General features: G+C 41.4%; 1 protein-coding gene across 1 annotated transcript; it reads left to right on the forward strand.

Moving 5' to 3' along the window:
- Positions 1–6,776: 6,776 nt before the first annotated feature.
- On the forward strand, positions 6,777–12,154 carry LOC149258234 (uncharacterized). Its single transcript, XM_089407470.1, has 2 exons — positions 6,777–7,442; positions 9,077–12,154. Exons 1-2 carry the CDS (start codon positions 6,777–6,779, stop codon positions 12,152–12,154), a joined length of 3,744 nt encoding a protein of 1,247 aa, XP_089263596.1.
- Positions 12,155–12,452: the final 298 nt, after the last annotated feature.

The raw sequence follows: 12,452 nt of genomic DNA on the forward strand, positions 1-12,452 counted from the left end.
ATGTTCTTGAAGTGCAATATTGTTCAACAGATGATCAAGTTGCATAAATCTTTACAAAGGTTCTCACAGAGGCAAAGTTTACTAAATTTCGATTTATGGTTGGAGTTCAGGAAGTTGTCACTAAGGGGGGATGGGTTCTAATGCCTCCTTCCTTATCTTATTGTGTCATATTTGTACATCCTTCAATCCTATCCCAAGTTTTTCTTAAGGGGGATGTTAGGATATTCTAGGAAATAGTTAAGTATAACTTGGTCTAGTGTAGAGTTAGGTAAAGTGTGTTTCTTTACTATGTACTTTTATAACTTATAATCCGACAGTCACGATATTTTCTAGACATGAAGTGATCCGACGGTTCATTCTCTCATCAGTATTACCAATGCTTGATCTGTGGCTTAACACCCAATTGGTCATTTGTAGGGTGATTGTTCATGAGAGAAGCTTATGTAATTTTATTTTTTTTATTAATAAATTTCCTGAAGTGGCTGTGTTGGCTCAGGCCATGGACTATTTCCATGTTTGAGGGTTTTAACCATGTCAAGAATATTTGTGTATTGATCTATGATCTGTTTGTGAGTGGTGTCATTTGGTGTTGTATCTAAGGAACTTACCCTATAAATTCCTACACCTTAAGCCTCATTGTAACACAATTTAGAGGCATGTCTCTGCCACATCTCTTCTTAGAGATAAGATACCATCACCCGAGCTATCTTATTTTCATTCTGTTTGTAAGCATAGTTCAATATTTTTCTATTAATGAAATGAAGTTCCTTTCTGCTACATCTCTATATTTATGATTATATTTGTAATTTGTTGTGTTCCTATTTAAGTTCAGATCAATGGTATAAGAGCAGTATGCTCTTCCTACGCTTTCTTGTGCATGTCCCCTATGAGGTCAAGGTATAAGGAGTTGGGGCTTGATCTGGTTGAACTATCGCAAGATCAACCTCACAAACCCCGACGACCTCCTGTAGTAGAAGAAAAGAAAGATGAGGGGGGTAAGGAGATGCTTTCAAAATGTTACTTGACAAAGCCCTCGAGTGACAGAGGAACTCGTTGATGGATAACTTTGCTGACATCCTTCGACAACTACCCACATGCGACACATCTTCATTCAACAGTCACTCTGGGGGCGCCGCTCCTTTTAAGGGAGTTGTGAAGATAAATACATAAAGTGGACCACGCTACGACAAGGGAAGGGACTAAGATGTGCTAGATTTCACAAATAATTTCCACACCCTTCGTACGAAGCTGGGTATCAAGGATACTGAGCAACACTTGGTACTCAAGTACCGCGACTGTCTAAACAAGTACATCCAGGACGACATGGAGTTCCTAGACATTTCCTTGCTGAGCATGACGTATTGATACACTTTCAAGATTGAGCATAACTTTAAACAGAAGAAGCAAGACTTTGAATCTGCAAATCCAAATTAAGGAAAAGGCGCCCCAAACCACAGGGAAAAGGATAGAGACAAGGTGGGGTTACCCAGGAGAACCCGCTAAAGCTAGAAGAAAAGAACAACACCACGAAGACAAAGAAGGACACGGGGAAATGGTGTGAGTTCCATAAGAGCTCCACTCACAAAACAAGTGAGCGTCGAGCCAAGCAGTCATTAGTGGCCGAGCTGAAGGCCTCTAAATCAAACACATGTTTCGACTCTGAATCAAAACCCAATAAGGGGAATGAGAAAGGGAAGAAAATCATTGACACATAACCCAGTGCCACTATGGCCACCACTAAGATCTAGAAGATTGAGCCTAAAGACCCAGAGGAGGGGGAATGCCTCTTCCACTCACAGATGTGGGTGAAGGGTTCTCTGCTGCAATTCATTGTCGAAAACGGGAGCCAAAATAACCTCATTTCAGCAGAGGTCATGAAGCAGGTGGGCCTAAAGACTACATCACATCCACAACCATACACCATTGGGTGGCTTCACCAGGGACAGATCTCCATGCTAGCCAACAATTCCACCTTCCCTACAACATCAAGCCCTTCACGGATGAGGTACTGTGTGACATTGCTCCTCTTGAAGTTTGTGATGTATTATTAAGACAACCATACTTGTGGAAGCGACATGTTGTATATGAGTCTAGATCTCACTCTGTGATTATTACTTTGGCCAATATATTGTACAGGATGTTGGAGGTAGCCCTGGCTACCTCCATCTCCTTGATCACTACAAAGAAATGCAGTAAGATCATTTCCCAGACCAGGAATTTTCTTTTCCTTAGGATTCACCCTCATGGCAAGAAGAAGGTTGTGGCCATGACTTCCAAGCAGGGCTCCTTTACACAAAAACAACAGATGGAAAAGGTAATGGAGTAGTACATGGATATTTTCACCTCAACTACAGGGGTACCTCTGCACTGTCAAGTCAAGCACTCCATCAATCTGACCTCGACCGCACCATTGCCAAATGGACTGATCTATCGATGCTCTATTATTGAGAACAATGAGATCAAGAGGCAGATTCATGAACTATTAAGAAAGGGGACATCAGACAAATCTCATCACCCTGTGGGAACCCAATTTTATTGGCATAGAAGAAGGATGGGACCTGGAGACTCTGAATTGACTATCGAGTGCTAAACAAGATCACTGTTCGGAATAGGTACCCAATCCTACAGATTGATGACCTTCTAGACTAGCTCAAGGGGCCCAAATATTTTAGCAAGATTGACTTGAAGTCAGGTTACCACTAGGTGCTTATCAAACCCTCCGATGTGTGGAAGACTGCCTTCAAAGCCAAACATGGCATTTTTGAATGGTTGGTCATGCCATTCTGATTGACAAGTGCCCCTACAACCTTCATGAGACTGATGGACGACATCTTGTGATCCTTCACCAATGCATTCATGGTGGTGTATTGAGATTATATATTGATCTTTAACCAATGTTGGGAATACCACCTCCACCATATTCGACAGGTCCTTCAAACCCTGTGATAACACAAGCTGTGTGCTAACTTGGAGAAATGAAATTTTTTCCTAACCCAGGTTTAATATTTGGGGTACGTCATTGATGAGCAGGGTGTGCATGTGGACCCAGCCAAGGTACAAGTCATTCGGGATTGGACAACCCCGACCACTCTAACACAGCTCTGCAGATTTTTGGGTCTTGTCATTTCCTACCACAGATTCGTGTTGGCGTTCTCTCATATCACTTGGCCTTTAAAACAAGTCACCAAGGGTAGAGCAAAAGCAAATTTTTTTTGGTTTGAAACACAATATCAGGCATTTTCTGAGTTGAAGCATCACCTCTGCTCTGCACCAGTGCTCACATTACCAAACCTATAATAACCATTTAAGATTGACACAGACACCTCCGACTATTTCATTAGTGTGGTTCTTACTTAGCATGGGAATTGAGTGGCTTAACATAGTGAGACACTTTTAGACACAGTCCGAATGTATCACACTTAAGACAAAGAAATGTATCCCATTGTACAGGCCTATCGTCAATGGAAGCATTACATTCTAGGGAAGGAAATGATCATCCACATATATCACCGACCCCTGAAGTTCATACATACAGAAGGGAAGTTGCAGAATGATTGCGATCAGAAATGGTCCACTTACATGCAATAGTTCCATTTAAACATTAAGTATAAGAATGGCAGCACCAATAATGTTGCTGATTGCCTCAGCCAACCACCGGTCATGGCGTTGATCATTGTGCTTGAATCCTGTGGGCATGAGACTTCAGGGTGGCCTTATTTTTACAAGAGCAATCTGAAATTTGGTAGCACATACCAGACACTCCTGGAAGGGGAGCATGTTCGAAATTTTCACCTTTAGGACGCACTTTTATGCCACCTAGGACACATATGTGTTCCTTCAAGCGAGCATGCTAAGATGTTTTGGTAGGTGCACTAAAATCAGTTCGCTGGACATTTTGGAGTAGAGAAAACAACGGTGGTATTGCAAAAGTATTTTTATTTGTTGAAAATTTGTTAGGATGTTGGGAAGTACATTAGATCCTGCACCGCCTACACCATTTCCAAACCAAACATCAAGAAGAAAGGCATGTATACTCATTTACCTATTCCTAATCAAACTTGGGAATCTATCTCCATGGATTAAATCTCGAGCCTTCCTTCTACTAAGCACACCAACAATTGCATTTTGGTAGTCTTCGACATATTATTTAAGATGGCCATCATGGCAGCTTGCAAGAAGACTATCACAATAGAGGCCACTACTAAGCTCTTCTTTGAGTTAGTGTTGGTAAAATTTGGGATCCCACAGTCCATTGTCTCATATCAAGACAACAGATTCCTGAGTGCATTTTGATTCAAAACTTATTAAGTCCACAACTTTCCATCCCCAAACTGCTGGCCAATAAAGGTTGTCAACATGATGATCATACAAATTATGCACATGTACAACTCGAAGCATCCACGCACATGGGAGGAAAGTCTCCCTTATGTCCAACACAGCTATAATAGAGTTCTCCATAGCTCAACATGCCACAACCCCCTTTTAGGTAGGGCTGGGATTTCAGCCATTATGTCCCATTGATGTGGCAATACCATTTGCATCCACTCAGGCATATTCGACTCACATCCAGTCCGAAGATGAAAGGGCTAACAACTTCATTGAGTGAATTCAACACATCCACTAGTAGGTACATGATATATTAGATTGAGCCAATGCTAAGTACAAGTAGCACCATGATCAACATCAAGTGTTGCACAAGTTCTAAGTGGGTGACAAAGTTTGGCTACATTTGCAGAAGGAGCGCTTCCCTAGACCCCACCACAAGCTTCTCCCACTCCAATATGGGATATACACCATAACCAAGGCTGTTGATGACAATGCCTCCGATATCAACACCCCATCATTCCTTGGTTTGCACCCAATGTTCAATGTAGACCGTCTTTTGCCATACTTTCCACCATTGTTGGACACATCTGACATTGTAGAACAAATCACACCAACAGAGATCAACCTAGATTGCATGGAACACACCACAACTAATCACATCCTAGATACACAGATCAATAGCACTCACCAATAGAGGATACATCTATATCGTTTTGTCAAAGCAAGCGAACTCCTTCAATAGGGCAAGTGGTTCACCAGGGACTAGGTTCAACAGAAATTTCCTCACCACATGGAGGCTCTTCATGCAAAGGGGACCATTGCTTCCTAATGTGGGAGGAATGATCCAGGTGGATATTGGTGGCCAGCCGCATATTCCACCTAGACCCTCCAGTCAGTTTGATATGTTTCCTTGTTTATTTTAGCATTTACTATTTTTAGTAGTTTTTCGTGTCTTGAACTTCCGAAGTAGTTTTGACCCCCTAAACAATGTTTTTTGAGGTCTGCTGCAAGCCCATTTTCATAGGTAGGGGCTTGTAGTGAAACTTGTAGACTCAAAGAGACCTTTCCAACAAGGTATCATACATGCCAAACGGAGATAATATGACCAAGTTACCACCCCAGGAAGTTGGCTATCCAACTAACCATAACGAGGCCCACAAACTCTTGGTGTTACATCTCCCGAGGTTAGGGTTTTGTTTGTTTAGGGTTTTCTCATTTTTTTCAATAATAAATAGGCCCTTGATGTTCATTGTAAGATAGTTCAGAGGCATGTAGCCACCACATCACTTCTCAGAGATAAGCTACCATCAGTCGAGCTATCTTATTTCCATTTTGTTTGTAAGCATAGTTCAATATTTTTCTATTAATGAAATGAATTGTCTTTCTACTGCATCTATGTATTTACGATTATATTTATAATTTGTTGCATTCCTATTTAAGTTCGGACCATTATAGAATCAGAAAACCTGCAAGAAAATATATGCATCATAAACATAAACATATAATAACATAAATAGTGTGTAACAACCCAATGGAGAATGAAAATGATTAACTTTATTATTGGAAATAATACACTTGATGAGGATAGATTGTAGACTTGGGTCGCTAAATTCCCCTCCATGGGATGGGTCTTTTTAATGGCCCTGTGCTTCAACTCTATTTTCTCTCTCTCAGTGTGTGCAATGGACAAAATGTGGTTATGGAAGTTTAAACACAATATGGGAGTTCAAATGTTATAAAACAATAATGGTCATGGTGAAGAATGAGGGGAAAACCCCTCTATTTATATCAAAATATTGAGATAGATTGAAAATTAGAAAATAATAAAATATTACTAACTAAATCAAGATCTAGTTGTTGTGTGATAAGCATGGAGGGTTTAGCCAAGGAGAGGAGGATCGAAGGGTAAGGGCGGATCCTGAGCACCAGGACAAACCTCGAGCGCGGACCCCAGCAAACCGGATTTCTGGAGAAGAACAAAGCGGAAACAAAGGAGTGCGGGTTAAACCAAGGGTAACTGCTGACTGGCAGAGATGGGAATGGAGCAAGGGGGGGGAGAGATCCCCTCCTATAAGGCAGTAATAACGGGGGAAGCCAGGAAGGAGCGGCAGAAGGAAGGAGAGAGAACAAATGAAGGCGAAACTTCAGCAGCAGGAGCACAAAGGAGATCAGGAGTACCAAGCAAATGTCTACCAAGGGCAACGAACAAACCCAGGTTTGTAATTCCGCCCAATAGATTAGAAAATTACAGAAGCTACATGAGAGATTATGCTTTGATTTGTAAGTTCGTAGGATATTGGCCAGCTGAGAAAGATCTACTTAGATGGATACATTAGAGGTGGAAACCAAAAGGACATGTGGAAGTCAAGTTGGGAGCGAAAGGGTTTTTTACAGTAATATTCTCCAATTTAGAAGACAGGGAGCGGATCTTTGAGGAAGGACCCGATTTCATGAACAATGCCGGACTGTTTATGAGAGACTGGGTGGAATGCTATAACCCAGAGAAGGAGAGGATGTTAGCTGCCCCGGTATGGATAAGACTCTTCGGCCTACCAACAGAATTTTGGGACCCAGAGATCCTCAAAGGCATAGGAAATGCAATAGGGTCGTTTGTAAAAGTGGCAGAATTGACAAGGAGGGGAAGATATACAACATATGCTAGAATATGCGTGTACATGAACATCACCGAGCCACTTCCAGATACAATAGAATTGGAATATCATGACGAGATCTGGCATCAAACAATCGACTACGAACATATCCCATTCCGCTGCAGAAGATGCCATGAGTATGGCCATTTATATCGTGAATGCCCCATTACGCTAGCTGAAAAGGAAAGGGAAGCGGAAAATGAGAGGAGAAATGCAACAAGAAAAGCAGGAGAAGAGGAAGAAGATTTCAGAGAAGTGCAAAGAAGGAAAAAGAGAGGAAGCAACAAGACTCAGATGGGCAAGCAAAAAGGACCCCAAAGCACAGAATCACCGAATAAGTTTCAAATTTTGCAGGACGAAGAAATAGATACAGAGGCAAACGAGGAAGAAGAAGTAGAAGGAATGGAAGGAATAAAAGAAAATGTAGACAAAGAGACAGATCAAATGGATAAGGATCAAGAGAGGGTAGAAAACCTAAGAGAAACCCAAGAGGACCAAAGAGAAATGGAAATAGATCCACAGAAAGAAAAAGGAGAAGAAGAAGAGCAAGTAATGGCAAAGCTTCTACAAGAATGGAAGAAGCTCGATGAAAGATTTATCCCAGAGGATCAAAAACAGAGGTACAAAGAAGCATTCCAAAGATATAAGGAAAAAAAAGGACTAATAGAAGATGGAAAAAGCCAGAAAATGGAGAAACAGGAAACACAAAACATAGGAATGAGCAGCATTAGCAAGGGAGGCAAAAAAAGAGGAAGAAGAACAATGAGTGAAACAATTCAATAAGTGGGAGAGATGCTCGTCAATTCAGGTAGAGTGATACCTCTCTCAGAGGTATTCCAATCCCCTCCAAAATTGTTACGATGATCATTACAAGTTGGAATATAAGAGGCCTCAACAGCAGAGGCAAACATAGGTATTTGAATGAAAGACTGAAAAAAGAAAAACCCAGTATAATGATAGTACAAGAAACAAAAATAAGTACTGAGAAAATGAGAGAAATAGTGAATAGAAATAAGAACAGATATGAAATGATGGGACAGGATGCGATCAGGAGCGCAGGAGGTCTGGTAATAATCTGGAACCCAGAAGAAATTCAATTTAGTAATTGGATGAGCTTCCCAAGAATTCTAACAGGAACAACAAGAATAGTAGGAACGGTGGAGGAGGTCTTTATAACAGGGGTGTATGGACCACATATCCAAGGAGAAAAGGAAAACTTTCTGCATAATTTAAAAGCTTTGAGAAGCCTAATACCTGGAAAACAATGGATTATAGGAGGGGATTTTAATCTGATTAAAACCTCAGGAGAAAAAAGAGGAGGGCTAAGGAGAATGGATAAAGCAATGGAGCAGTTCGGAGATTTGATAAGGGAACAGAAACTGATAGATATTCAAACCATTAATGGAAATCACACCTGGAATAATCGCAGAGGGGGAGCTAACCAAATAGCTTCTCGACTTGACAGATTCCTAATCTCAGAACAAATAATGATGAAGGATGTATTCATAGAAGCCACTATCCTCCCAGTAGCAGGATCAGACCATTGGCCGATTAAAATGGAAATAGACCTAAAGCAAAGACCTCTCAACAAACCCTTTAGATTCGAAGCCTTCTGGTTAAGAAATGAAGGACTGATCGAGAAACTTGAAGAATGGTGGAGGATGAGTGATCAAAGGGGAAAAAATAAGATGCACACCTTTCAACTCAAACTGAAGGAAATGAAGGATAAGTTAAAAAAATGGAATAAAGAAGAATTTGGTAATATTCTAGAGGAAAAAAAGCGACTGGAGCAGAGAATGGAAGAGTTGCAGCAGATAGATATCTTAGAAGGCATTCGGGAAGAGAGAACAAAGGAAGAAGGTATTATATTAAATTAGCTAGAAGAAAGAAGGAAACAAGAAGAGATTTTATGGAGACAGAAATCAAGGGTTCAATGGCTTAGGGAAGGAGAGAGGAATACTAAGTTCTTTCATAAAGCGATGGTACAGCATAGACAAAGAAACAGAATCTTCTCAATAAAAAATCAAGAAGGTCAAAGAGTGCTCCAACATGAAGAAATTGAAAAAGTGCTAGTCAATCATTTCAAAAATATATTAAAGGAAACTCAGGGTAATAGATCAGAAGCCATATCAAAGATAAGCAGGGAGATTCCAAATCTGGTGACTAGAGATCAGAACTTGGCCCTAATGAGGAAAGTTACGATGGAAGAAGTGGAGGATATAGTCAGAAACATGAGAAGGAATAAAGCTCCTGGGCCGGATGTGTATACGGTAGAATTTTTCCAAGCCAGGTGGCATTTTCTTGCAGAAGAAGTTGTGGAGGTAGTAGAGGAAGCTAGAATAAATCAAAGAATATGGCCAGGAATAAATTCAACCCTGCTGACCCTTATTCCTAAAACCAATCAGGCAGATCAAGCAGAAGGCTTTCGCCCCATAGCTCTTTGTAACGTTATATACAAGATAGTGGCATCAGTAGTGGCTCAAAGGCTGAAATCGATCCTGCCAAGTATTATTTCCCCAGAGCAAACTGGGTTTGTAGAAGGAAGGCAGATCTTGGATGGGCTAGTGGTGGCCCAGGAAGTAATCCACACTTTGAAAACGAAGAAAGAAAAAGGTATGCTGATCAAATTAGACCTATCAAAAGCCTATGATAGGTTAAGCTGGAATTATTTAGAAGCTATCCTTAAAGCCTTTGGATTCTGTGACAGATGGGTGAAATGGGTCTTAAGCATGATCTCTACCCCGAATTTCTCTATCTTGTTAAATGGGGCTCCAACAACTACGTTCAATGCTACAAGAGGCCTTAGACAAGGGGACCCCCTATCCCCCTTCCTCTTCATAATAGCAGCAGAAGGACTAGGTAGATACTTCAAGAAAGAATTAAGAGAAAGGAAAATACAGGGCCTGAGATTATGGGGAAATCAAACTACATTCACCCACCAACAGTTCGTGGACGACGTAATGATATATTGCAAAGCTTCCATGAAAGAGGTGAGAAGGATAAAGAGAATTTTAGAAATATTTATGGAAGGCTCAGGCATGGAGGTTAATAATGAGAAATCTAGAACTTTTTTCTTTAATACAGTGGAACCTATTAAAAACCATTTAACCAGGATCTTGGGCTACAGGAAAGGGGATCTCCCAACCAAATACTTAGGAACTATGCTAGACTCCTCTTCCCTCAAAATAGGAAATTGGAAGAACATCCGAGAGAAGATTATGAAAAGACTGGAAAATTGGACCTTCCGTTCTCTAAACCTGGCAGCAAGGGTTGTTCTGCTTAAATCCACCATTCAGGCGATTCCGATATACCCCTTATCAGTGATGGCAGCACCAAAAGGAATATGCAATAAGCTTGTTGAGATTTACAGAAAATTTCTTTGGGGAGGACCCAAACAACAAAAGAAGTGGGCCCTCTGTTCATGGGATAGCCTAACCAAACCAAAAGAAAAAGGAGGCCTAGGCCTTAGAGACCCTTGGACTTTAAATCAAGTGCTAGCAGCCAAGTTAAGATGGAGATGGATGCAAGGGGGGCCGGACCTATGGAAAGAAATCTGGACAACAAAATACAATATGCCATCCACCCCGGAAGAAATTCTAAGGGAACAAGAAATGCCTCGAGGATCAGACATATGGAACCTCACCATTCAAAACAGGGAATTAATTGACAGGCATATTTTCTGGGAAATCAGAGGAGGCCAGATAGCGAGATTTTGGGATGAAGCTTGGCAACAAAGGGACAAAATGCTGAACCTACAAGAAATGCAAGAAATCTACAGAACAGGTATGGACAGAGATCTCATTAAGGTCAAAGATTATTGGACGGAAGAAAGAGGAAATGATGAATGGAGAAAATGGAAACCTCTGGAGGAATGGAAAAGGAATGCCACAGAAGATCAAAAAACGATATTTGGCAAGGAATTAGACTCCAGGAAGATAAAAAAGAGAGGAGGCAGGGATATCTTACGATGGGGCAAAGAAACGAAAGGAGCATTCACCATAAAGGAAGCTTATAAAGTCAAGATACAGCAAGAGCAGGGGGAGGAAGAGCAAAAGTGGAGAAGGATATGGAGAAATAATTGGTGGCCGAAGATCAAAATGTTCGCATGGCTGGTAGGAAGAAAACGTATTTTAACCTGGGATCGAATTCAAAAGAGAGGTTTCTCAGGCCCTTCAAGATGCTGTCTCTGTTATTCAGATGAAGAAGACCAGGAACACCTTCTTAATGGATGCAGTGCGGCCCAATTCCAATGGGAAAAAACTAGAAATTTATTCTTGGCTACGGAAAGAAACCCGCATGATATAATCCAAACCCTATGCGAATGGGGAGAAGGGAAGTTTAAAAGCAAGATAGTAAGAAGAGCCTGGAGCATTACAGCAGGCTTCAATGTATGGAATCTCTGGAAAGAGAGAAATGGTCGAATCTTTAAAGGGAAATCTTCAGATCCGGAAGAAGTTTGGAAAAGAACACTAAGACAAATTAGAGAATCAATTCTGGCGGAAAACTGGGCAGAGGATGATTGGAAAACCTCTGAGGCAGAAACAGAGATCCTAAACAAACTGAACTTGGAACAGGGGATGGTCTACCAGCAAAAAACAAAGCAGCACCAACCTATAGCAAACCAAAGTCACTCAATTTATCGGAAGCCACCGGAAGGGTTCATTAAACTCAATTTCGACGGGGCAGCGAAGGGGAATCCAGGACCAGCTGGTTTTGGAGGAATCTTCAGAAACAGACAAGGAGAGACAGAATGGATCTATGCAGAACACGGAGGAACAATGACTAATAATGAAGCGGAATTTATGGCCGTGTATCAGGGTCTCAAAATTGCCAGAAGAAACGGATATAGAAAGATAGAAATTGAAGGAGATTCTGCCCTGGTCGTGGGAACGATAAGGAAACTAATCCAAGGGAAACAATGGGAGAAGGTAGTTAAAAGTTGGAGAAATGCGAGTATAGTCCAAGATATCGAGGAAACGTTGAAAGGGATCGATTACAAGATCACTTCGCATGTAAGAAGAGAGGGCAATAAACCCGCGGACTGCTTAGCGAATTGGGGAAGTAAAGAATCATTGGAGAAAATCGATGACAGCTGGACCAATCAGGCATCGATGGCAAAATGGGACGGATTAAAACAGCTCATCGACAATGATAATCATGACACAGCACAAGGGTAATCAAAATTCCGCGTGGAGCGGGAGAAGGAGAATAAGGCAAGATCAGGCGGCAATGAGGACAGGACAGAAGGACGACGCCCTTAACTCCCTGACATCAGCAATTAATGATCATTCAGATCAGCAGGGACGCGGCCCAAAACGAAAACCGGTTATCAACACCGAAACCATCATTCAAAGCGCAAGGGAGATACGAAGTGGGGAGCAATCCCATCATAAGCGAAAAGGTGGCGAGAATTCCATAAGAAGGAACAGGGGAAGAATGACAGGAAACAGAAATTCGAAGAAGGTGGCGAGAGAC

The sequence above is a fragment of the Pinus tabuliformis genome, chromosome 6 (genome assembly GCF_031772625.1).
Source record: "Pinus tabuliformis cultivar Carrire ecotype Pingquan chromosome 6, CPIR1, whole genome shotgun sequence".
Classification (NCBI taxonomy): domain Eukaryota; kingdom Viridiplantae; phylum Streptophyta; class Pinopsida; order Pinales; family Pinaceae; genus Pinus; species Pinus tabuliformis.